This window comes from Mytilus edulis, chromosome 2 (genome assembly GCF_963676685.1).
Source record: "Mytilus edulis chromosome 2, xbMytEdul2.2, whole genome shotgun sequence".
Lineage (NCBI taxonomy): Eukaryota > Metazoa > Mollusca > Bivalvia > Mytilida > Mytilidae > Mytilus > Mytilus edulis.
Genome location: NC_092345.1, coordinates 19482326 through 19510139, shown reverse-complemented (window position 1 = coordinate 19510139; position 27814 = coordinate 19482326). Strand labels below are relative to the sequence as shown.

The 27814-nt window shown below is 29.8% G+C and overlaps 1 protein-coding gene and 1 long non-coding RNA gene across 23 annotated transcripts in view; one reads left to right on the top strand and one right to left on the bottom strand.

The window, feature by feature from the left end:
* Positions 1 to 223: 223 nt before the first annotated feature.
* Positions 224 to 7329, bottom strand: LOC139511660 (uncharacterized). The gene is made up of 2 exons (XR_011662070.1): positions 7233 to 7329; positions 224 to 6205 (listed from the first exon to the last, which is right to left on the bottom strand). It is a non-coding gene; the product is annotated as an uncharacterized lncRNA (long non-coding RNA).
* A 4-nt stretch (positions 7330 to 7333) lies between these two features.
* LOC139511659 (TBC1 domain family member 5-like) overlaps positions 7334 to 27814 on the top strand; it is a 34317-nt gene continuing 13836 nt past the window's right edge. For 3 of the 22 annotated variants that reach the window (XR_011662069.1, XM_071298644.1, XM_071298639.1), the window contains exons 1-9: positions 7379 to 7731; positions 15528 to 15670; positions 16281 to 16416; positions 17133 to 17241; positions 18073 to 18162; positions 19035 to 19109; positions 19970 to 20037; positions 22782 to 22884; positions 23880 to 23968. Coding sequence is in view for 18 of the 22 variants with exons in the window: in XM_071298644.1 (XP_071154745.1) it covers positions 15544 to 15670; positions 16281 to 16416; positions 17133 to 17241; positions 18073 to 18162; positions 19035 to 19109; positions 19970 to 20037; positions 22782 to 22884; positions 23880 to 23968 (797 nt within the window). In the remaining 4 variants the exon portion in view is untranslated. Of the gene's footprint in view, positions 7737 to 15527; positions 15671 to 16280; positions 16417 to 17132; positions 17242 to 18072; positions 18163 to 19034; positions 19110 to 19969; positions 20038 to 21127; positions 21231 to 22781; positions 22885 to 23879; positions 23969 to 25055; positions 25080 to 26835; positions 26857 to 27814 lie in introns of all 22 variants that reach the window. The other 19 variants (XM_071298641.1, XM_071298626.1, XM_071298642.1 and 16 more) reach the window with 15 other exon arrangements.

Genomic DNA, 27814 nt, shown 5'->3' with positions numbered 1-27814 from the left:
GGGTATAGGGGCCTTTTGTGGGAAAATGTGTTTGATTATATATACAGAATTACTTTAGCATGAATGAAACAGGCCCCTTTCTTGGTCATACAGTGCCCCCCTCCTCCCTTATAAAAAGTTCTGGATACACCACTATTTTTATGTAAAATATAATGAATTTGCAAGTTCTACAAAGCTAGACTCTGGTTTTTGTGTAAGGTGATGCAGATAGAAAACACTATGGTATGTATGACTGGTATTTATTTATAATGCAGTAAATAATGAAAAGCAAACAGATGAATATTGCACATATGCATGAATATGTAAAAAGCAAAGATCTAACAAATTGTACTAAAATATATTTGTAAACACTAAAAAATATAAAAGAAATATAAAAGAAAAAGAGTATAAAACTAAACATTTGTGACTCTAAAGACATCATAATTAACTACAGTTTTATGGGTTAGCAGATCTAGAAGAAAGGTTGGACTAATATCTTGAACAAGATTGAACTAATATTCTATTAACATGTCAGAGGAAATATAAATTAGGCAGACTTTAGTTTAATCTTCATACTTTACTTACATTTATTCATGTTAAATTTAAAATAAGCATTTTTATTGAATACATGTATTCTGTAAATTCATTTAATTTCGTGAGTACCAATTTTTGTGGATTGAGGGAAACTTGCAGATTCATGGATATTTAACTTCATGGTTTTGGCAAAGTCTACATACATTTCTTTAGAAAATTTGAAATTTGTTGAACATTTTAATTCATGGATATCTAAATCCACGAACATTGGTATCCAACAAATATTAATGAATCTTGTATATATACAGTTTTGACAACATAAATTTCATTGACCAGTTAAAGCTATACATTACAGAGAATATTTCTTTGAAACATGGCAAGAATCTGATATTGATGCAAACGCTAATATCATATGGTCCATCAAAACAAAAATAGTACCTCCTTAATAATTCCATTCCTACACTGAAATGCAGTACTCAATAAATTAAATTTAAAGTGAGGAGATTTTAAGAACATACATGTAGCATGACAAATTCTAAATATTTTTATAGCACTTTAATAACATGAATTAGAACTACGTATTCAATCTATAATCTTAGTATCTGGCTAAATTTGATGATGCACTGTAATACTGTAAATTCAGAAATAAATGAATGTATTTATTATTCTGAATCCTTGGCAAAATTCAAAATCTAAGTAATGCCATCTAAGATGTGTATGAAGGAAAATAGCCACTTGAATTATAAGGTAGTTTTTTTATTATTACAAATCTGATACTGCTATTAATTTTGCATTAATAAAAACATCACAATAATATCTGAATTCACAGTATAATGAAATTTTTGTACAAATAGTGATTCTGTGATCTATGATTTTTTGAAGACACATGGTTCTGGTAGCTGCATATTTATATATGTATACAATATGTATAAGTTAAAATAAGTCTCACCTACTCTTGTAGTCTTTGTACAGTTTTAAGGCAAATGCATGCATAAAAAGATTACTAGCAATAGATTTGATCTAAATGCTGAAAGTTCTGTATACCTGTGTATAACTGTCTGAAGGTTATGATAAAATGATAATTCTTTCTTTAACAAATAGGCAAATGAAACAATGACTCAAACTCATTCTGATGGCATGTTTACATGCTCTAAATACATATATTTTTAAAGTATGCAACAAACTCATTTGGGTCATTTTATATCCATTATCTTACATTTGAAACCTTAATTCAGGATTAAAAATTAAAATCTCTTTCTTTTTAATTCTTTCTAAAACATTAGCATTTAGTAACACAATAATTTAAGTATGTAAGACAGATATGTATTGCTTACAAAAGTGTATGAAGCTATAAAAATTCAGATCTTATTCAAAAGTACTAAAAATATGAAGTGGTTAGTACATTTACATGTACTGTACAATGTTTTTCACTCTCAATCAAATAAATTCGTCAATGTACCCAGATAATTTACATAAAAATAGTAGCATGAACTTAAGGAAGATTCTTGACTTTGTGAATGAATTATTTTTTTGTATAAAAATGTTTTAGAGACTGTAATTAAAGTGTAATGTAAATTAACATGACAAATATGGAACTAAAATTCTAGGGTTACTGAACTAAAACTAACTACAGTAAAGTGTGCTTTCTAGACTCTAGTTATCAGTTCATTTGTTAATTTTATGAATGATCATTAAGTCATACCTAATTTTTAATAAATGGATTACTCAAATCTGTTTTAAAAGGAGTTGGAATGAAAAATTTCCAAATCATAACAAATTAAACCAACTTCAGTGATGGCAGGTACACCTTAAATTTCAGATTTGCATCAATCAAAAATGATATGTTTTAAAACAATCATAACATCTTCCTTATGTTCCTTGTTCAATAATATCCAAGTCTTTGATAACAAGTCTAAAAATTTGTCCTTTGAGTGTATTTCTTACAATTTCAAACATTAAACTAATTCAATGGTGACAGTAATTTTGGACTATCAAAAAGAAAATTTTCACAACCTTTTTACAAAGTGAAAGTTAAACACCATTATAATCTTTCTATTAAAACTTGATAAACAGACCTTAAATATGTAAAATAATCAAAATCAAACTTATTCTCAGTAATCATGATAACATATTTTAAAGCTGTAAATATATATTTCAGCATCATACTGTATACCTAAACCAAGTTTATTATTATAATATCATATGAGGAATAAAATGCAATTTTTTTTTTTTTTTTTTAGGTTTTATAATAAATAATTTAGACAGAATGATCCTGAATGCTTCTTTTACCCTGAGATATATGTATAATATCAGGCATTTAAATACATATATTTACATATGCACCAGTACTTTGTACTATATGAAAGAGATCAATGAAAAAAAATCCACAAAAGGATACAATAGACGGCAGTACACAAAATTGCAATGGTTCAGCTTACACGGTTACACTTGGTGACAATTAATAAACATATACAACTTTTAAAACATCAAACAGACATGCATACAACAGGAAGAATATTTAGTCATTATTGACTCAATTGAAAAAAATTGTATTTAGGGATCAGTAATCAATTATATATTTTGCCAAATGCCAATATCAACCTTAAATTCAGCCTTTTTTCAATCTTTACAATCTCACTTATGAGCCAACATTGATGATGTCAAAGTCAAGACACAGCTGGGAATATCAAAATACAAATGTAGTATAATAGTCCCAGGACACTGTGAACAATGTACATTTGTACATCTTTCTTTGATAATGATTGAAAAAAAATATAGAAAAATGTAACAGACCCTTTGTTGCTTTTAAATACTACAGTTTTGTCAACTTAAGGGGGCTCGCGGGTCTAAATCATTTTTTAAATTTAATATAGGATTTCGCTATATTTTTCTATAAATGAACTTTATCTTATACTTAATAGAAAAACGAAATAAAAAAATGGGGTCATCGTCCATTTACGCTCACAATCTGCCTTTGAAAGAAGCATACATTTTTGTAAAAGTACTTATTTTCTGTTGAACTGATAGGAGAAAAAGAGGTAATATCGAAATAAAAAAAGAACTAAATAACAGAAATAGCTAAAATTTTACAATTATTTAGTTTATGTACAGCTTATTCGAAAATAACAATAAAAAATATAGGTCACCGATAAGTTAAAAAAGATATTTAAATTTTAATGCCAAAAAATGGCATTTTTGCACCAAAGGGAGATAATTTGGAGCTTTTTCAATGATATCTACATTTTAAAAGTCACCAGGGGCTAACACGAACTGATTTTTGGGAATAATTTTTGTACCATATGATAAAGTAACAACTACTAAAGGTAATTAATAAAATTTGTAATGAAAAATAAATGTTTAATTTTTTTCTGAAAATCTTATACCCGCGAGCCTCCTTAACTCACTACATTAAACTGGAGGGTTTACCTTTTTCAAATTTTAAAGTGAAAATCTAAATTAAACATTGTACATGTGTATTGCTATTTTAAAATTAGGGAGCATCTCAAACAATTTACAATGTGTCTAAATACTGTTTAAAGGGAGATAACTAGAGGTCTTTCACAAATTTTATTTGTCGATGAACATTTTAGAATATTTTTCTTTATTCAATGGTTCTATTGACAATTGTTATGGTAGGTCGATAAATAATGTATTGCCATGTTTGTAATTAGTCCTGAAATGGACTTGAAATTGGTTTAATGTAGAAACAATTGTATTGTATAATGTACTGCTATATTTATTTACAACAACAAAATTTCAAATCATTGATCAAGTTCTATTAAATGTAATTTAGATGCTGTTTTTATGTGTATTGTTGATCAATTGTTTTTAAAACATTTTTCATACATTTCACAGACAACTTAACACAGGCACAGATTGAACATTAAAACAAATCTACATGTATTCATCTTAAACAAATAACTGAAATCAAATGAAGGTCTGACTACTTATTTTCTTTGATCTGTAAACTGTGAATTCATTATTATTCGTTGGATACCAATTTTCGTGGTTTCCTTGGGTACAGGTGAACCACGAATTTAAATGTTCAACGAATAACAAATTTTGTATTAGGATGTGTACAGACTTTGGCAAAACCACGAAAAGACAAGTTTTCAGCAATCCACGAAAATTGGTATCCACGAAAATAAATGAATCCACAGTATATACATGTACATGTAACAAATAAGCATATTTCATTCAACATTTATACTCCATAATAATTAGATCAATAAAAGCATAATATAAATACGGTAAACCTTAAAAAATGCATTAATGAGTTCTTCATAAGGGTCACTTGGATATTGAACTTTAGATTCAAAAGGCACACTTTCAAAAATATTGAGGATTTTTTTTACTGATATTCTATGTCATTGTATGTATCTTGTTTTGTGTTCAGGAATAAGGAAAAAGAGAAATTTTAAAACGTTAAAAAATTTCTTATTAATCTAATGTCTGAAAATGTTTGTATGTACATGTAACATAAATAGGCAAACACATAATTTCATAGAAATGTCACAACACATTGAATCTTAAAAAAAAAGAAGATAAGATTACAGTCTGCATGGAAGACATTTGTCATTAGCTGCAGATTTTAAATTTAAATGGCACATAATGGTAGGAAAAATAGCAAAGTTTATGATATGAATTTATGCAAACTTCAGTGATTGAAGAGTTCAAAAAACCACTTGCATACATGTACAAATCAATAAAAAAAATTGATGGGGTAATAACATAAAAATGTATTCATCCTATAGCTATTAAAGATACATGTACTATGACCCATGTCTAAGCTAAGTCAAACTGGTTTCTTGAGAATGGTTTCAAAATAAAGTCTTAAATATCTATACCCATAAAGAATCTGACATATAAAAGCTACTTTAGATTTTTGTATTTTCTAACTTTAAGTTAGTTTTTCGAATAATGTTGCATTAATCTGATCTGTAGTGGATTTACATTTATATATATAGCAACCATAAACAATAACAGCTAAGTTCTTATTGGAAGATTTTCTAATTCAGCATCATCGTTCAATGATATCATCTCATATGGCGAACACTGAGAGAGACCCATCTTGTCACAAAGCCAGCCATAAAATCCTTTATCAAAATCTACAATTTCAGTCCTCCAAGATCTATAATACCATGAAATTTGTTTGAAAGCTGCAAAAATAGCAACAAAAAGTGAAGTGAATCCAACGGTGAATGGAAACGTCAATATAAGTAGTGGACAAATTGTCACTTTATGCCAGACAGTTTTTTCTTCACTGAAATATAGGTATAAATTGTACCAGGTCCATGCACCATAATAGAAAGATACACAAAGTGATGAAATTAAGGCACATGGCATATAAAATACTGACAAAAATATGATGTGTGGTCCCTTTCTTAATCCACAACATCCTTCTTTTTCATCTTCTCTCATGGTGTCATGAACTTCCGATTCTTCTATTTGTATTTCGTCCTCTTCAGAAATTTTCTCCTCAGTTCTTGTAAACTTAATGGTGTGATCTTTTTTCCTTCTTTGTACTTTATCTGATTTATCTATTGCAATTACAGTGTTTTCTGCAGCTTCTACTTCTGAAATTTCAGGATCTGCAGGAGTTATCTGCTCCTCCTTTTTATCTTCCATACTAAAACTACCATTATATAATCATTGGTTAGTCTGTACTGTACTCTTCAACTTCTTCAGTGATCTGAAATTAAAACAGGATTTGATTACCAATCTTATTCCGATTATTAAATGTACATGATGTAAAATCATGATTCATGTATCTGACATAATTTATCGTAGATGCCAGGGTAGAGAGGAATTCATGTAACACTACATCATGATTAATGGTAATGTGTCAGTATCTTATATACTTTAGGTTTTAGAACAATATGACTATAGACAATGGGTGCAAACAAGATGCAGGTCATCAATCCCAAAACACATTTGCAACCTATAGATTTGCCTCCTGGGTTGGTTGAATTATTGGAATTTCTTTTTTACATATATAATATTAAAAAAATTATTACATGAATTTATAAACATGTTAAAAATCAGATTTTTTTAAATAAAATATTTTTTTCTGAATACATGATGAATTATTAATTTCTTTAAGATTACTATTAATTGGTGTTTACAAAGTAATTTGGTAATCACTAAGAACGAAAAAACGTGTAATTGCATGTAAAGTGGTAAAAAGTGTACATGTATACACGCCATGTGACAAAATCCTTGTGCAATGTTGTGTGCAAACTGTTGAAAAAGCCTGTATTACACGTGAATATCATGTCACTTGGCAACTATGCTTGCCAAACGTCATTACTTTTTGGACTAGATTAAAATCTTACTTAACACAAAACCTTTATAAGCAGGTGCAAACGAATCCAGAATGAGAATGTGAAAGGGGGCAAACCATAATGGGAGCAAATGTAATTTTAGGGCGAACCAACCAAGATTCAGCTAGGGCGACATCATAGATGGTTTCGTCTGTGTTCATAGTGTAAATTCTAGGTGAGGATTAAACAGGACAGTTGGCATTATTATGGTAAAGAACCATAGGCACATCATCATCGACATGTCTCCATTTTGACTTTTTCTTTGGCGTTATCTTGGCACTGCAGATACTGAGAGAGTTTTTGAGAAAATCGAACCATTTCAGGATATTTGGGTATCAGGGCAATCCAAAAAGCTCGTGCGTTAGCGTTTGAAAAACATAGCTATGTTTTACTTACTACCATATAGTCATACTTCATAAAGGAGTGTAGTTTTTTTGTTTCGCTGCCGGTAATTCTAAAAATAAATCAATGTCAAATTTTATCTTACCATAATGTTTCTAATCAGGTGCGTTCCAAGCGTTCAAGTGTCTTTGTGTGTGCACGTTGTAATTTCCGGTGTAAACAGAAAAAATAATAATGTAATTTTGTTTTTTATTTTTTAGAAAAAATGCTTCTTGTTGTTGGTGTAAGATTAAACTTTGATTATAATCTGATTTAGTTATATAGGAAGACACTTAAACGCTTACTGCCGTCAAAATATTTTCTTGCAGACGCCCCAATTTCGGAAAGTCCACATGACAAATCATGTGATCTTCAAAATATCACTTTTCCATAATTTTATTTCAATAAATGTCAACGGCTGGATGAGTCAGTTATTATCATAAGAGAAAGATAAAATAAGTATTATCATTAAGATCGGGGAAATCTGATAACTGCATTTGAGGCGAAAATTCAGGTATGGTACGTCTAAAAGTATAAGGCTGATAATAAATTTTTGTAAATATCTACTTGGAGTACATAAAAAGGCATCAAATTTAGCCTCCAGGTGTGAATTAGGAAGATTACCAATTATTAATTTTATTACTAAATTGGCTTTTAAATATTTCATAAGACTGCAACAACTTCCATCTGATAGATTTCTTGCTGAAGTGTATAAAGTAGATAGAGGACTTTTCAAAGAGGGGTCAAAATCATGGTATTCATTTATTGATTATAGTTGCAAAAAATTTAAATTGGATGTAAAGAATTTGGAAAATGAAAATCTAGAATTGAAAATACACGATCAAACCATCCAACTAATTAAAGAACAGCTTCAAAATTATTCTAATTACAATTCTGACTCAAAGCTTAAATATTTTTCATTTTGTTACACAAATTTTTCTCTTCAAAAATATCTTGACTTTAATATTCCAAAAGCACTATGTAAAAATTTGACTAAGTTAAGAATTAGTGCACATTCTCTTTTAATAGAAAAAGGTCGTTATCATAGACCAAAAATTCCGCATAACTCAAGACTTTGTCAGACTTGTGATTTATTAGATGATGAAAAACACTTCATTTTATACTGTAAAAAGTTTTCAATTTTAAGACAAGATCTCTTCAAAAAATTAAATATCGACCCCTCGGATTTAAATAAAAGGGAAAAGGAATCTACTATTCTACATAACATTATGTATCCTTTAAATAAAATTGATACAAAAGCTATCTGTACTTTTATTGAAAAAGCTTTTGAACTATATTAATGTTTTACAACTTATATTAGCTCTGTCCAGATATTATTTCTAATGTATATGCATTTATTTTGTATTAATTGTTTTAATATCTGTTCATTGTGTGGAAGACATCAATTGTGCACTGTACATATATATTGATTATCCAATAAACATATTTGATTTGATTTGATTTGATAATGAGAGCTAAAAATACAAATGACAAATATATTCAAAAGCAGTTTTAAGGATCAGAATATTGACACAAATATGTTTAAGAATGATTGAATCAAGATAAACTGATAAATTTCCCCCAGATTTTTATATAAAACTTGCATGACAACTTATATTATTCATCTCATTTAAATTAAAAAGAAAGATAACTTGCTTACATGTACAAAATGTATCTCATTCTACAATTTTTTTTAAAAGAAATAAAAAAATATTCAATATGTATGATCCAATTCAATCAATATGTCACAAACATGGGCCCTTTGAAAGCAATATTTATTGTAAAATACATGCAGACATAGTAATGATAAGCAACAATGATTATCCATTATATACAGTATATATATTATATTTATAATCTGAGTGCCTGATATTGCAATAGATATAAACTAAAACAATAGAATACACGAAGACCATTTGGTGTTGTATAGCTGTTAAGTTCTGTGTTATTCAGTCTCTTGCGGAGAGTTTTCTCATTGGCAATCATACAAATGTACCACATCTTCTTATTTTAATATGATCATCATGTACATGCAAATACAGACCACAGTCCCACAAATCAGCTCAGGTTTACATCAACATTATCATTGTAGATTTATGCAGTTATAAATTACTTAACTCATGAAAAGATGATCAAAACTACAAACAACAAATAGCATTACTTGTAACCCTGTATTATAATATATATAAAATTTATAATGGAAATGGGGAACTTGTCAAAGAGACAACAACCCAACCAAAGAGCAAATAACAGCCAAAGGCCACCAAAAGATCTTCAACACAGTGAGAAAATCATACACCTGTATACAGTATATAGGTCACTTTGTGTCTATTAATACAGATAATCAACTTCATTTTATTTTTATAACATTATTTATAGGACTCTACCTGTTCTGTACATCTTGTTATGTCACATACTTACACTATTAAACACAACAATGATCCATATATGTACAATGTACTGTAAAATTACTTTATTTGTAGGTACATGTATCAATGTTCATGGTTTGAGCAAAAGTTAAAAAAAAATCTAATGGAGAATTTGAAGCCATCGGAAACTAAATTTTTCGATAATAATTATAGGGTATTTTATAATGATTTGTGTGACATTGCAAATTAAATGTTAATTTTTACCAACTTGATTGTCATTCATTAATTGCAATAATCCTTAAATACTTTTAATAAAATAGTTGCTTTCGGAAATAGGCAGATTAACCTTTGCTTACACACTGTCTTGATTGAAGGAAATTGCAAAGTAAACATCTTAGAAGTTTTGCACATGTAATTAAAAGTGATGCCACTTATTTACCCGAGATCATATGATCAACAGATTCACTATCAGTCATTGTTTTGTCAGTGAAGGTGTAAATTGAGCCCTAGACATGTAACTTAAAGAGAAGGGTGACATAAATTGAAAATGCTACAAAAGATACTTAAAATTAAAAAACCAAGCCCATTATGATTTAATTTTTGGTATGAGAATTACGAAGACATAAAATGAAATCTTTGTTAACCCATACCATCACAAGAAGTCTTGCATTCATTGATCAAAACTAAATTGGGAGAATTTAAAAGTTAAAATTTGTACAATTTAGGTTTTTTAAAGAGTAATTGCATAAAATCCTGTTTGTAGTTGTATATAGTGTGTTTGCTGATATTTGATGTATTCTCTAGATTATATTCCTGTATCCATGTAGTCAAACCTACATTGGGATCTTTCTGTAAAATTGAGAATGAATGGGGAATGTGTCAAAGAGACAACAACCCGACCATAGAGCAGACAACAGCCGAAGACCAACAATGGGTCTTCAATGCAGCGAGAAACTCCCGCAACCGGAAGCATCCTTCAGCTGGCCCCTAAACAAATATGTATACTAGTTCAGTAATAATGGATATCATACTAAACTCCGAATTATACACAAGAAACTAAAATTAAAAATCATACAAGACTAACAAAGGCCAAAGGCTCCTGACTTGGGACAGGTGCAAAAATGTGGCAAGGTTAAACATGTTTTTTGTGATCTCAACCCTTGTGTGTCTATTACATTTGTACATGTAGGACATCAGTTGTTTTATTTTAGTCAGACATTAAATTCATGGATAAAACCATAAACAAAATCTAGAAAATTGGTACCCTGGTCCCCACTAAGGCCACTTATAAAAGTACTTTCACAGCAAATTGTTTATATACCACATCTTCTTATTTCTATATCATTCAAATCTGAAAATATTGCACAGATGTAGAAATACATTAAACAAAATGATACTCAAAAGCAAAACATTTGGATTTTTTAAGATCTTATTTAATTTCAATTGGAAACAAATTGTATAAGCATGATAAGTATAAATGTAACAATTAAAATTGAATAATGGAAATCTTAGTGAAACCATTATTGATCATATGAGAGAGTTTCTGTGAAAATTTGAACATAGCTTTACCCAGCTGTTAACAGTAGTTACATGTTTTAAGTATTTATTTTGTGATCATATCTGTGACAATGTTTCTTTGCAGAATTTATTAACACTTAGTGTTCACACAGCTTTTAGTAAATTAAATATGTTGTGCTCAATTTGATTTTGCATAATTATGTGATGTCATCCATACCTTTATAAAAACTGTCTTTTTTTAAGGAAATTGCTTTTATGTCTGGATTTATGAATAACTTGTGTAGGACGATAAGATCTAGAGGATTCTTTCAATTAAATTTTCAATTACTTTAATGCAAATCAAAAATCCAAGATAATACAGTCTGCCACTGTGTAAGCAGAGTTAGACAAACAGACAAAAAATAGTGTGTTGAACATGTTTTTACCTATATATAGCTGGGAGCTTCATATTAGAAATGGACACACATACACATTTTATCTAATTAATAATATTATGCTGGTCCATTCTAAAACTTCAGATTTTGCATTGAAGAGTTGGGGATCATATCATACTTCTTGGCTAAGCGTTAAGATGCATGTCATCAATGCTATTAAAGCTTTTAAATGATTTTGTTGAGAATCTTATTATCAACCTCACTGTTACTAAAAACATGACAACATGTCATCTTTAAAACAGCACCATGCATTTTGTGGTAAATTAAAAAAATAAATGAACAGTCATTCATATATAAATTTGAAGATTATTGTCTTAATTATGCTACCAAAGAAAAATTGGCATGTTAAGAGCTTCTGTACAGCTTCTATAAAAAAACATTAATATTTCTTCACCCATAACAAACATGGATTACTGTTCTATTTTGAAAGGCTTAGCTGAATAAAAAATGAATAAAATATGAGTCTATGTCACGGCAATATGTAAATGCTGACAAGTACATCACAAGGACATGAAGGACCAGATGAACATTACAGGCTTATTGGACTATGTTTTCTATAATATCATCAAATTGGAATTTTAAATGTCATCTAAAATTGAGAATGGAAATGGGGAATGTGTCAAAGAGACAACAACCCGACCAAATAAAAAACAACAGCAGAGGGTCACCAACAGGTCTTCAATGTAGCGAGAAATTCACGCACCCGGAGGCGTCCTTCAGCTGGCCTCTAAACAAATATATACTAGTCCAGTGATAATGAACGCCATACTAATTTCCAAATTGTACACAAGAAACTAAAATTAAAATAATACAAGACTAACAAAGGCCAGAGGCTCCTGACTTGGGACAGGCGCAAAAATGCGGCGGGGTTAAACATGTTTGTGAGATCTCAACCCTCCCCCTATACCTCTAACCAATGTAGAAAAGTAAACGCATAACAATACGCACATTAAAATTCAGTTCAAGAGAAGTCCGAGTCTGATGTCAGAAGATGTAACCAAAGAAAATAAACAAAATGACAATAATACATAAATAACAACAGACTACTAGCTTTGGTCAAAAACTAATTGTGTATTTTAATCAGTACCCATAAACTTATCTTGTGGGTTGAGTTTTTTCTCTTTTTCCTTTTTAATGCTTCTATCAATTTCATTAATCTGTTTGGTGTGTTTGAGCTCTTGATTTTGCCATTTGATAAAGGACATTCCTTTTCCTTAAAGTTCGCTATTTTTGTTATTTTACCTTTTAAATGTATAGATGAATATAAAAAGTAATATACAAATGACAGTTATAACTTGTAGATATAAAAGTATTTTCCAAAGTTAGTGATGTTGGATTTCTCCAGTCCATTAATTTCTATAGTAATTACATATAATTTGATGAAAGAGATTATGATATTTTTCATTTTAATTCCCTGCCCTTATGAAAAGAGAAACATTGCTGCAACCTTGCGGTAAGGTTGCAGCAACCTTGCGGCAATCTTTTTAGTTCGCCAGAAGACCTAAAAGTTGTTCACCAGTGTTCGCCGCTAGCAGCGACCTTTCGGCAAACAAATGTAAAAGTTTGCCGCAAGGTTGCCGCAAACTCTTAACTTTCTTAAATTTGAAGGAAATTTGTAAACAAACTTTAAAGAAGTCCAAAGTTTGCTGGAACTTCGCCGCAAACATTATAGCATACTGAGCATGCTCCCTGTACTAAAATCAGACTTCCTGCTTCTTTGAATTTGAAATAGGAGGGAGTTTTTAATGTTGGTGTTTTCATGTTAAAAGTAAATGGATGTTATATATGATAGATGTCTGAGTTATATATGATTCAATTAGTTCCTGGAACAGGCCATGCATCATTGATCATCTCTTTGTAAGTTAATTTAGACAGTTTTTGCATGTTAATTTGCTATTATTGGTACAAAAATTATTTCAAAGAACCCCCATTTTGAAATAACGATTGTGTTACACTCTTATTGCCCTTAGAGAAAGATCATTACAGTTGAAATTTTAAACTTTGTGGATAATGATGTTTTGCAGGAAAGGTCTTCAAAACAATTTGTAATTCTATATATTGTTTAATCACATTTGTCAGATTTATATTTTAGATATGATTTTATGCTTTATGTTGTAATGCCTTAATCATGTTAATCCCAGTTTCTTTATAATTGGCCTTATAAAGACAGATCTGTTCTTGATTTTTTCATACATATGAATCTGTTAAGAAATTAATCAGCTCATTCTGAATTATGCACTGAGTAAATTAATAAATATACATGTACCTACATTGTTTTAATTGTGGTCACAACTTTTATTTCTCTCTTTCACATTTCTTTAAAATGTAATTTGATCAGAAGGTGAGCAGATAAATATCAGTTATTGGTCATAATAATTAGTTTTGATCCACATGTGCATCATTTTGAATAAGAGGTACAGTTTTGAAAAAAGAATAAAAATATAAAGATAGTCATAGGGCATCATTGTCACTTGATTTGCCAAAAGTTCACCGCAAACTATATAAGGCTTTGAAAGTTTGCCGGAAGTTCACCACAAAAATTGCCAGAAGTTCGCCACAAACTATATAAGGCTATCAGAGTTCGCCAGAGGTTCACCACAAATATTCGCCAGAAGTTCACCACAAACTATATAAGGCTATCAAACTTTGCGGCAGACTTGCCGCAACCTTCATTTGCATGGTAAAAAGTCGCGGTGAAGTTGCCGCAAACTATTTGCAGCAACCTTACCGCAGTGTTTGCGGCAGATCTGCCGCAACAGTTCGCCAGAAGGCTGATTTTTCAGTAAGGGTGTATATTCATAGTCATGATGGTAGAATTGATTTCACATATAAATTTAATCATTGCTACAAATTATTGCATTTGTGGCTGATTAACTTTTTGTTTTTCCAGAGTATAACATGTACCCAGTTTGGTTTTTTTTTGTCTATGTCATTTTGTTCTTTTGTTTCTCTATATGTTTAGTATGTCCAAATAAATCTTAGGGCTTTAGATTGAATTAATAAAGAATAAAATTAAATGAAAAAGACAGGTATGAATATTGATGATGATATTTTTATTCAATATGTAATGACATATTTAAATTAACAAGTTCATTTAACTTATTAAGTTATATGAAAATACTGTAAGATTAACATTATTATTATAATATATATTTGGTTTTTTTAAGAGATACATTGTAGGCATCAACCATAATTATATTGAGTAGTATTTGCAATGACTTCATATAGCTGTGTTTTGAATGGTCGAATTTTCTATATCAGACATATTGAACTCCTTAATATAAAAAAGAAGATGTGGTATGATTGCCAATCAGACAACTCTCCACAAGAGACCAAAATGACACAAAAATTAACAACTATAGGTCACCATACGGCCTTCAACAATTAGCAAAGCCCATACCGCATAGTCAGCTATAAAAAGCTCGAAATGACAATGAACAACAATTCAATCAAGAAAACTAATGGCCTAATTTATGTACAAAAATGAAAATGAAGTCAATATTTATATATATTACTCCTTTGTTTATTTACCCAGAGAGGATTTTTCATACAAAACTTCTTAGAACTTTTCAATTGAGGAGATTGAATATATTGCTCACAAATTAAAATTTCATTAATGTTTATTTGAAAACCAATAAATTAGTATTCAGATCCTGACCATCAGCAATCATTAGTAGGGATAAAGTCCCATTAATAGAAAGATAACAGTGGAATCAATATAGTTAAGTTCTTGTCATGAGGTTTATAGCAATCATGTGCAAGTTATAAAAATTGATTAGTCAAGGTGAGATTTAACATATTAGTGTGAATTGGAAATAGAGTGCAGTGTTATTTTATTTATTTCCTCCCTTGTTTTTCAACAGTTTATGTTATTAAACATTAAAGTTTTCTGAATCTAGGAAAAGAACAAAAGTGTATCATATTATAGAGTGAATTTTTAACACTTTTATATTGATAAATGTATAATAATGTGATGTATTTTTTTTTAGACAATGACTTACAACAATGATTAGCAGGATACGTTCAGCTAGTTTGAAATCCAAACTGGAGAATTCTACCTTGTCCAAACCAAGACCATCTAAGGAGGACATTATAAGTACCATTGATGGATTTAGTGGCAATGCTGAGAACGGTAATTATAAAAAAGAAGAAGTGGTATGATTGCCAGTGAGATAACTCTCCACAAGAGACCAAATGACACAGAAATTAACAACTATAAATTACCATATGGCCTTCAACAATGAGCAAAGCCCATACCTCAACGGTAATACATTTATATGTCTTACTGTGGATTCATGATTATTCATTGGCTACCAATTTCGTTAGTAAATGTTAATTCTATACAGTTTAAACCACTATCTGGTACCTATATCAAGTCCTTTTGAAGATCAGTTGTTTTTGGAAAAAATCTTTATGGTATGAGTCTCTTAATCAATTGATCTCAACTCCTATTATTCTTATACCATAATATGTATTTTAAATATTGAGACACTATTTTACATATATAAAGTATAAATTGGAGATCCAAAAAATAACCTTAAACTTTCATAAAATTACATACCATACTTGAAAACTGATTAAATATTATTAGAATACTAAAAGGTACCAAGTATATTGATAAAAGGGAGATAATCAATTAAACTTAATTAATTCATTGAACTATCTAACCATTTAATGAAAGCTTAAACAAGCAAGTTCTCCTGACTATTATTGCAGTTGCAACTTTATATTTTTTTTCACAGGAGAATCTTCAGCTCCTGAGATGACAGAGGACAATAACAACTTGACAAGACACAGCAGTAAAGACAGCGTCAACTCTGACTCATGGGAAATACCGGATATTAAACCAATTGGTGCTAGTTATACAAATGCATACAGGTAGTTATTATTTCCTGATACACAAATGGAAGTTTTTAACAACCTTGACTGGCTACTCAGCACTTGAAGGTTTGGTTGAGAATTTCCTGATATTAAACAAATTTGTGCTAGTTATACAAACGCATACAGGTATTTATTATTACCTGATATTCAACCAATTGGTGCTAGTTATACAAATGCCTACAGGTAGTTATTATTAACTGATATTCAACCAATTGGTGCTAGTTATACAGATGCATGCAGGTAATTATTTTCTGATATTTAACTAATTGGTGCTAGTTATTAAAATCCATACAGGTAGTTAATGCTTATAATATTTTATTAAATTTTCAGTTTCATTGGTAAAGAAAGATTTTAAATATTCATCAAGGATTGGTGTTATTCTATTGCACTACATTTTATTGCTAGACAGAGCAAAATTATAGCAATATTTGAGAGAAGCATTCATTTAGTGAATAGTTTTGATGTATGAGATACACTCATGAGGGGGTTAGTCTGATTTGAGATTTCTGATTTACACCAAGATATTCTGATGTTTGCAAAGGGATATGTTTGAATAATTTTGGAGTGGGGTCTTTCAGCAATTTGATCATTGGTTTTCGGTAAATCTTGATAAATGCAGAATTACCAACTACATTTTTGAATATATCTAAAGGAAGAAATATAATTTTTATGCATTAATTTCACTGATAAATCAATATAATGTTTTTTTATAGCACAGAATGGGAGAAGTTATACGCAAAACCAAATTACAGGAGGTTGTTAAAACATTATGCAATGCATGGATATTTGAGAAGCAGCAGATTTCGCAGTGTAAGCTGGAAGGTAGGTCATTTTGAAGGGACAAAAATGTTTAGATGTCTACATGTTTATAATTTATTATAAATGCTTCCACTTTTATTTATAAACATAAGATAGATAATAACTTGCTATTGATTTTTGCTTTTTTTTTGCAAGCATTTTTTTGACAACTACTTTGAACTGGTGATATTCATGAATGAAATTTTGAATATTATATCCAGGGACAGTCTACACTATTAAGTTAGTATAGAAAGTCCCGGGTATAACCAATTTTAAAATAAGTAGTATGGAAAAGAAACATAAGAATAAGAAACTAAACATACAAACACTTGAAAGTATTTCTATATTTTTAAAAAAAACAACATAGTTTCATTTTCTACTTACAAAGTTAATATTTCTGCTCTTGGTAATGAAATGACTTGCCAACAAAAATATCCTCTTGATAAAATATTTGTATACTTGTAATTTTTTTTTTACATTAACCAAAGAGGGGAGGTAGGAACTCTTTTGGGGAATTCAGGATTGAGTTGTTTAATTCACAGGAATTTGAGAAGGGCCAGTTTAAATAGCTGGAATTTAGGATTAGATATTAACATGATTCTGGAAAGGACATATTATTTTCTGGGGAATATATTGGCATTTATTTTCTCTGAAATAAGGGATGAGACCCCTGTTGTACTCCCTTTAACAAAACCTATTACCTAGACAAAAGATGCAAAAAATTGAATAAAGACATCAAATACCTGTATTCATATACTTAAAATATTAGTTATCGTCTCTTCGGAGACGATATTAAGAATTGAACGATGGAGAGTCAGTGTGCGAATGCTTCTTACTTTTGATATATGTTTTCAGGTTTTCCTAGAGGTACTGCCTGATGATGTTAACTTATGGGTATCTAAGACTAGGGAATGGAGGAATAAGTTTGATGATCTCAAAAACAGTGTAAGAATCACTTATTGTAAATGTAATTTCAATATGGAATGCAATTTTGTATTATTTGTGTGTCAGAATTGCTTCCCTTGAAGAGCAGATACTTAGTCAGCCATACACGGATAAGCTATCAAAGTACTTCCTTAGCTCAGTAAGTTATAAAGCTGACTCGTAACACGGAGGAATCAGAGAAGACAATGTGATTTTCTAATAAAATAACATGCTCTCCAGTTACAGTTTATGCAAAAGTCTTGATTGCTAGTTTCTTTAATTTTTGATTAATTTGGAATAATGTTCAAATACAGATATATTTTACTGCAACCAGCCATATCTCTTTAGATTATTAGAAAACTAAAAGTGAAGGAAAACTTATTGATTGCTGGTTTTCATCTGCGAGTTAATTGAGGCTCTTTACATAAAACAAAAGCTCACATCCCACTACAACTCTAAGGTGGCCCCTAGCATCTATTTGAGCTAATTCACCGTTCAAAATTACCCATAGTCCTTTAGATTCTTAAATGTTGAATGTAATGCTTCATGCTGATCATGCTATATACAATATTTAAGGAACAGATGTGGGGGAAATCAACAAATTAAAAACTATGGGAGACAAAAAGTCTTAACAAAAGATTGTCCATGATTTGTCAAATAATTACCACCACAAAATATAAAATCAATACAAACATTTAAACATTTAAGCATATTTTCATTTTTCATAAGGTTGTATAAAGACTTTAATATTATAAAACCGCAAAAATATATATTTTAAATATTTTTTTTCTCATTCCACAGAAATTGGTTCCAACGAAAATAAATGAATCCACAGTATTGATTATTTTAGAATAGTACTTTTCATTTGAATTATTTTCCAAAATATTTTGTAGTTAATAGTGAATCCTAGGAAGGCTGTAGACCATATAGATCTATGTGTCAACAATCCACTATCACAGGCAGATGAGGTAAGACAGATTCAGACACTAAAAACAGTAAATTATCAAAAATAAGAGTTTCTAGAATGAACATAGATTTTTAATTTTAATTTTTACAGGGATTTTGATATTTAAACCAACACAAATTGTGTGTATTGTCCAATGTCAAGGTACTTTAAGCAAACTTTTTTTTAAATTTTGCTTTTCACACAAGTTCAATTGATACATACCACTACAACCTGGCATTTGACCATTCTGGAATGGTTACAACATTAACTTGGCTAGTTTGGACTAAGAAAAGAAGATCTACCATTCTAGAATGCCTTACATTAAATAGATCTTTTTTAAATGGAATCCTTAGATGAAATAGTAATAACACATTGACCATTCTGGCATAATGTCTTTTTGTCATTCTTACCATATCAACATCAGAGATAGCTCTACAGATGGTCAAAATCTAATGAGAATCAGCAACTTCATTTGGCAAGATGTTGTCTAAATAGATCCTTAATATGATAGTAGTAGTAGAATATGTAAACTCCTAATTTGAAAAGAAAATGACACAAAATTGCTTAATGTCCAGTAGATTAACATGATTTCATAGGAGATATACAGTGTTATAAATCTTTCATAGATATATAAGAGTATTAACTTTTACACCCTTATACATTGTATCTCACTGAACTAGTAAACATTTTTTTTCTAGTGGCCAGCTGAAGCCAACCTCTGGTTGTGGGATTTTATCGCTGTGTTGAAGACCCATTGGTTGACTTCAACTGTTATCTACCCTTTGGTCAGGTTGTTGTCTCTTTGACTTATTCCCTATTTCCATTCTCAATTTTATATTCTAATGTAATTTTATATGAGATGATAATATTTATGTTTTACAGAGTCCATGGAATAGATTTTTCCAGGATAATGAACTGAGGCTCACTATTAAACAGGATGTAATTAGAACGTAAGTAGTAAATAAAAGTTTATTGTACCTTAGTGTAATACAGTAATGACATTTGTATTGTATCAGTCATCCATGATGATATCAATATTAGTTGTGAATGCAAATTCTTAATCTGTTTGATGTCACATCAATGGTTTCAGTCACACTTGCAAAGTCTTTTTCAATACCTTAATCTGTTTTGTATCATCTCACAATAAATATCTACATTAAGGGTATATTATATGGCATTTTTCAACATTATCAAAGTCTGGGATTGTATACTATAGGTGTTACTGTTGGTTTCCATGTAATTATGAAATAGCCATATGATGTTCATTATTTATAATTCTGAAATAAAAGAAAACTAAGTTAAAATATTACCCTGTTATAGGATTTACTTGGAAAAAAACAATTGTGATATTGATTATAGTTAGATGATACAGTTTATCGTCCTTCCCTTCAATTAAATCACTCTGCTCAGTTGCTCCTTAATTCTGAAATCATGGCTTTGAGACAAGATCGGGCATTATTAGCGACGTCACAATGTCTGTGGAGAAGTTATCAGCGACAACACAATGTGTGAGAAGATGTTATCAAACTTGCTTTCTTCAAGCGCAAAAACTGTCTTAGAAAGGTGGAAAAAGATCACTAATAGAGCGATAAACTAAAAATCAGGTTTTCTTAGTAAAAATATTGTTAATTATCAGCCGATCAACACAATGTGAAGTTTGTTGCACTCACTTGCCAACAGGGTTCACATTGTGGCTTGGGGCTTATATTTTACGATATCAATGTGTAGAAAACCCGATAATCTATACATATATTCCTTACACTTGGGGGTCAAATTCGAAATTTAGACCAAATTTTTAGCTATGTTTGTGTTACTTTTACACATGATACACATTGTTCATGACTTTAAAACTATTCTTTTCAAAATCATCTGACTTATTCAGTCAAAAAGGGACCTGTGTTTACTACCATCTGGGGGTAGATGGCATAGAAGTTATAATTTTTATGAAAGATTCTTCAATCATAAAAGTTTATTATGCTATATATCTAATGAACAATTCTTTTTAGACCTTTTTTTATTTTTTAATGCATAACATTCCAGTTATCCTAGAATAGAATTTTTCCAGTCAAATGCATTGAGAAATTTGATGGTGGATGTATTGTTTATCTTTGCAAAGATAAACCCTGAAATTTCATACCGACAGGTTTGACCATTATTTTCAACAGTGATATTTTTAAGTCTCTTTTCAGAATAATTTTCTCAAGTTGCTCTTCTTTCCATTCTAGGATATATCTAATAAGTGAAAAACATTTGAAAGGAAAGCAATTTGTTGTTTGAATTATTTTTTTCTTTTCTTAATTTCAGAATGTAATATAGCTTGTACGATTTCTTTGTGTTAAAGGTTAAAGTTGTTTTCCACAAGATAATGGCACATTGTTTCACAAAATTGAAATACCTGAAAAAGGAACTGTGGATTCATTATTATTATTCGTGGGATACCAATTTTTGTTGATTTCGTGATAATAGGTTAACCATGAATTCAAATGGTCAACGAAGTACAAATTTTCTATAGGATTATATGCAGGCCTTAGTAAAATCACAAAATCAAAAGTCCACGAAAAATACAAAGTTTTCTCAATCTGCGAAAATTGGTTTCCATGACAATTAATGAATCTACAATAATAGATTTTCATGAGAACTTTTTTATTAACACAAAAAACCTTTAAGTATCAATTTCAAAGAAATAATATAATGTAAATAACTTTGTGTAAACTTCCTTTTTTATTTTGACATGAAACAGTGGAAAACAATTTGAAATTATATGAATGTATTTAGTTATGTGTACATGTATTGCAACATCATATATCTTTTTTTAAATGATTTTCAGTGTTCAATCTTTAGCCTTCCTCAATTGAAGTTGTCTGCTGAATAATTTCACTTTCCTTTCTTTTATTATATTCAATACAGGTCATTAGCCATGAGATGGAATTTGAACCTTCATCAAATGTAGTCAAACATGATATTGTTTTATTGTAATTTTTTTAAGGACATTAACATTTGATACACTGTTATATTTGTATTAATGGTTCTCTGAATCTAGAAGAGTATAAGACTTAGCTCCCTTTTTCAAACCTTAGACAATATATGAAACTTTCACTCAGTTACTTGTTTGTATATTGCTAAATCTTTCAAATTATTTTAATGACTTGCTTAGAGCAACAATAACTTCTTTGTGTCTTATGAGGCTCTTTATATTTTGACATTATTTTTTAAATCAATCTTTGAGTAGCACATTAGAAGACCTATAGAAGACCTATATGACTGTTTTAAATGTTGTTTTACAGTTTCTTAGTGTGGTGGAGGTCATATCTATAGTTTTGCCAAGACAGAAATTCTTAAACTTATTATTTTTTTTTCATATTTGCCTGAATCAAATATTCAAAATTACTTAGCTGATATAATTTTAAAGACAGCAAAAAACACTTGGCAAAACTTCTTCTGTTATATCTGTACTTTTCATTGAGCAAATGTTTGCAAAGAAGCTTATTACTAAGGGAAGTAACTATTTTCTGGATTAGATTTTAAAATTTGAAATTTTAAAATATGTGAAAAGTGCAGTTATAATATTTCAATATCTATCTGTTTGATGTGACATGTATTCTGTGTTTTTCTGTTAGATACCTATGGGTATTTTTTTATTTGTTTATGTGTTCTGCATGTTGTCACTGTAATCTGTATATGTGTTTATTTCTAGTTTTCCTGAAGTCCAGTTTTTTCAGTCTGAAGAAATACAAGAACGAATGATAGACCTTCTTTTTATCCTCTGTAAAACTAGGTCAACTATTTCTTATAAACAGGTACTTTGTGTGGTGAAACGGTGTATGTATCTATAATAAATCATGGCTTGCTATAACAGGCATGTGGCAAAAAAACTACTGTTAAAGTTAATGTAATACTAACTTAGTATTTAACTACAGATATATGCAGGAATGAATGCAAAATATAGAATTAGTAATCATAACTAATATTAGGAGAATAATATTTAAAAAAAAAATGCCACTTTTAAAGCAGTGTACACAAAGAAAAAGTTATTTTAACTCAAAGAGTTGAAATTAGACTACAAAATAATTTATATTTAGGTCAAGATTCAAGGTCAAGGAAAGAATGATTTATTTTTTTGAATGACATGTGCTAATAAGTTACAGGGACTTTTTGAGAGTCACCTAAAGTTTTAAAATGTTTGAAAATATAACATTATCAGACAGAAACTGAAGTAGCATAAAAGAAAACAAATTAATGCTAAAATACCATTGGCACAGCTTATCTTAAAATTCAAGCAAAAAGATCTTTGTGTTTTGGTCAAATAAGGGAATAATTGTAGGATGTACATATGTATACATGAGATAAAGAAAGAATGAACCTATATATAATGTGCATACTAATATTACCTGTTTTATAGATAGATTTAGTATGCAAGCATCTCATGGTCATATGTTTTCTAATTAATATTTTGAAATATTTTACTTATCCCTTATATAATGCTGATTATCTGATGCAATATTAAGTGTAAAAAATAAGAAGTCAATCATTGGGACATGAAGGGCGGAAAATTTTACTGACACTGCACCTCCTTTAGAAATGTTAAAAAATCAAGATCCTTTCTATAGAAATTAACTGATATTTTTCCTTAGTTGATCTGCTTTAAGAAATAATTCAAACTGTTATTCATAAAAATGTCTCATTTCATTGGCATTCTGAATGGTTAAGCTTCTTTGATAAGCACATAATGTTTATTGAAAATAAAATTGATAGATGTATATATTGTAGTATCATGAATCTCAATGTATTGTAGGGCATGCATGAACTACTTGCTCCTCTCGTGTTTGTTCTACATTGTGACCACCAAGCTTTCCTACATGCTTCAGAAGTAGAATCTTTGGGGTAGGTATAGCTATACAGTTTGTGGCCTGCTATGTGTGGTATCTGTTATAATAGTGAAGTGATAATCTTATATTGAACTAGAACACACCTGTGATATCGCGGGTCCCTGACTGAATTAAAGTATATAACTATGCGCAAGCCTTATTTTAGTATTAGAATGGTCAGCTGATAAAGTCATGCCGATTATAAGATACAAAGTTTTCTCTGCTATCAAAGTCTTTCTGTTTGAACCTGTCGAACTGGAACTTATCAATTATTGGTAATATTAATTATTTAGAAAGCAAAAGTTCCTGGAATGGAATATTTTTTAATCAACAGCATTGTCCTTTATTAGTTATAAATAAAGTTGAATTCTTTGATTCGCTGTTTTACGCCATGCCCACTAACAAATTGAAAACTGTACCTATACGCCTTATTTTTTAGTCACAGATTTTTAGTATTCGTGTTGTTATCTTAGAAAGTCTTACTGATTAAAATACTACAATAGGTAACAATTTGACAATTTAGTAGTGTCAACCCTGTGATTATGACCCGTGTATATAGCATATTAATCCTGAATACACCGTTTGGTGGTGCGCCTGATATGCGGAACGTACAGATAAGGTAACAGGTGAATATACTATTGGTATCGGTATCGGACTCGACCCAAAACTTCTTAATTATTGGCAATATTAATTACGTGGAAAACAAAAGGGCCTGGAGTGGTGTAATTTTTAATCTACACCTTTGTACTATATTAGTTATATATAAAGTTGAATTCTTTGATTCGTCGTTTTTACGTGATGACGGCTGACAAATTGGACCTCGTTATTTTAGTATTATAGATATAAAATGAAAATCTAAGATGGCTGTTACAGTTTAATATAGGGCTTTATAAGGTAAACATAGAAATGGAACAGAAAACATCTGATGGGGCACAACCAATGCTTAAATTCAGGGGAGAAAATACTGTCAAACATATCAACACTAAAAGTGAGTGTCCACACTTATATATAAAAATTAAATGAATTAAAATTCTTTTTGTGTAGGAAAATTATTGAATAATAATGAAGTATATGTGTGATAAAATTTTAAAAATATCTTACAGAAATGAAGAACTACCAGTATTCTGGTATATTATTATTTTTTCTCAATTTTACCTTTATCTAGGACTTTTATTTATATATAGAATTGCACCTTTCCAAATGTTATATATCAATTCCTTTTTACCTGTTTGGCTTATTGCTTTTCTCCAAAAATATATATCAAACACTTATTTGAATACAGCATTCTATATTATGATCACGAACCAGTAATAACCAGTCATATATTTTTGTAAAATTTTGAAAAATGCTACATGTGGAACTTGAAAAATAAAGTAACCAAAAAAAATGATTCATTATACAGTTTCTGAAAATATACTTGAGTGAAAGTCTCAAAAGAAAAGCTCATTTTGTATAGATTGCAAGTAAAAAATTGTTCAATCTTTCATTCTTCCAAAATCAAGCCATTGGTTTTTCTGTAGAAATATAGGTTTAAATTGCAAAATAAATTTCTATTATATCTATTTAAAAAAAATAATTGCATCATAAACTAGTTTTTGAGATATTCATCATTATAGGTGTGAAATTTGTGTAAATATCATACAATTGCAAAATCAGACTTATGGCATAAAAGCAGTAATTGATGAATGTATATTTTATACTTCTAAAATAGAAGTAGATAAGTAACTACATAGAAAAGGATCTCACCCCCCTTCCAATCTTTGAATGCAGAGACTTTTCCAATGAATGGGTTTTTAAACGACCGCAAACAATTTTTTGCATCGTATAATGCTATCATGTAGTTGTCGTCCGAAGACACATTTAGTTTCTGGACAATAACTTTAGTTTTAGTGGATGGATCTTTATAAATTTTAAACAGAAGGTTCAATACCACCATAGAAAGGTTGGGATTGATTTTGAGGGTTATGGTCCAAAAAATTTAGGAATTAGGGGCCAAAAAAGGGCCCCAAAGTAAGCATTTTTGTAGTTTTCAAACAATAACTTGTGTTTTTATGTATGAATCTCTCTGAAATTATACCACATGTTTACTTACCATGAAGGGATAGTTAATATTGACTTTGGGGGGTTATGGCTCAAAATTTTTGGAATTAGGGGCAAAAAACAGGTAAAAACCTATAGGCTTTTCTGGTCAATGGACAATTAAGACAATTAAAAAGCAGTGCAAGGGAGGTAACTCAAAAACATTTAACAGACAATGTTGGGTATGTTCAGATTTACCTCCCTTACACTACTTGTAAATTATGTATAAAGAAATTTCAGGTTTTGGACTAATTGCAAAAAAGGGGGGTGAAGTAGTTTTTAAATTATTTTTCCAAATTTCTCAAATTTCAAATTTTTTAAAAGAATGAAGAAGAAATCTTTAATCGCACAGTATTGTGCAACAGATTTGTAAGATCTTGACATTTGTTTTGTGAAAGAAACCCATATAATGTCAAAAATTTGACCACAATCCAAATTACGAGCTGTATCGAGCTGCATACTTGCCCCAACTGATCAAGGTTCGACATCTGCGGTCGTATAAAGCTGTGCCCTGTGGAGCACCTGGTTTATATCTTGAAATTGTACTTGGATAGCCAAGATTTGTTTTGAAAACAGCTGAAAACTTAACTACCAGTATCTTATGTTTGACATTATGAAGCACTTTATAAATTTCATGGATCTGAAAAATAAGGAAAAGCAAAGTAGAACGGCTGCTATCTGCTCTTTGGTCGGGTTGTTGTCTCATTGACACATTCCCCATTTCCATTCTCAATTTTAGAACAATATAGATAAATCCTATAGATGTATTTGTTACTAGAATTTTAACACAATTTACATTTTCAGTTTGATTCCTACCTACCACAGGTGACAGTTTATATTGCTTTTTTAAATCATACCTCTATTACTTCTGGTGAAGGTTTTTCTCTTCAACTTTAACTCAAATTTCTCTGCTTTCTGATCATCTGTGACCTATTGTTAAAATTAAACATAGGATAAAACAATAGAAAATGCATGTGGAAAATTTTATCAGTTTTGTGTATATGACAGAAGTATTAAATTACTATTATTAAAAACCTCTTACAGCAATAATTTAAGAATACATTCGCTACACATACATCTAATTAACTTTATAAAACTCTGGGTATACATGAAACTGCATGCTAATATAATCATTTAAGGATCAAACTCATTTTGCTTTTGAAAGAGAACTATTTAACAATTATAAAAAACACTTTGCTTTTCCTAAATCTTTCCTAAAAGCACGAAATAGTTGTATAGGAACCAATTTGGTGAAAAATCTGTCACCAATAAACTTCATGTAGTTTGTGTACCAGACTACCAGTAATAGTTATTTTATAGAAAAAATGCAATGCAAAAATAACTGCAGAGAGGTGGAGGAGATTGGGGGTAAATTAAAGTGTAGGATCTACATGAAAAAAGCAACATAACCTTTTTAGATCCCATATACAGTAATATTTTTCAATTGAATAATCATATTATTGTACTCGCAATCTCCATGTGGAAACTCAAAACTAAAAAAAATTACAAAGAAGTAAGGGCATCAAGGTCCTTTTTTGGGGGGAAAAAGGGGGGCGGGGGTTTGATGAAAATAAAGTTTTTGAAACTATAATTTCTGAACACCTTTAATATGTTCCGACAATTTTAAAATCACATATTGTAACTGTTAAATCTGTACAAATATTTGGGCAAACTAAAAGCCTCAATTCAAATATAGGAAGGAGTACAAGTGAACGATGTGGCTAGGAAAGATATGGCAACAAGTTGAAATTGCTTCAAAGATATCGCTATTTCTACACTCTCA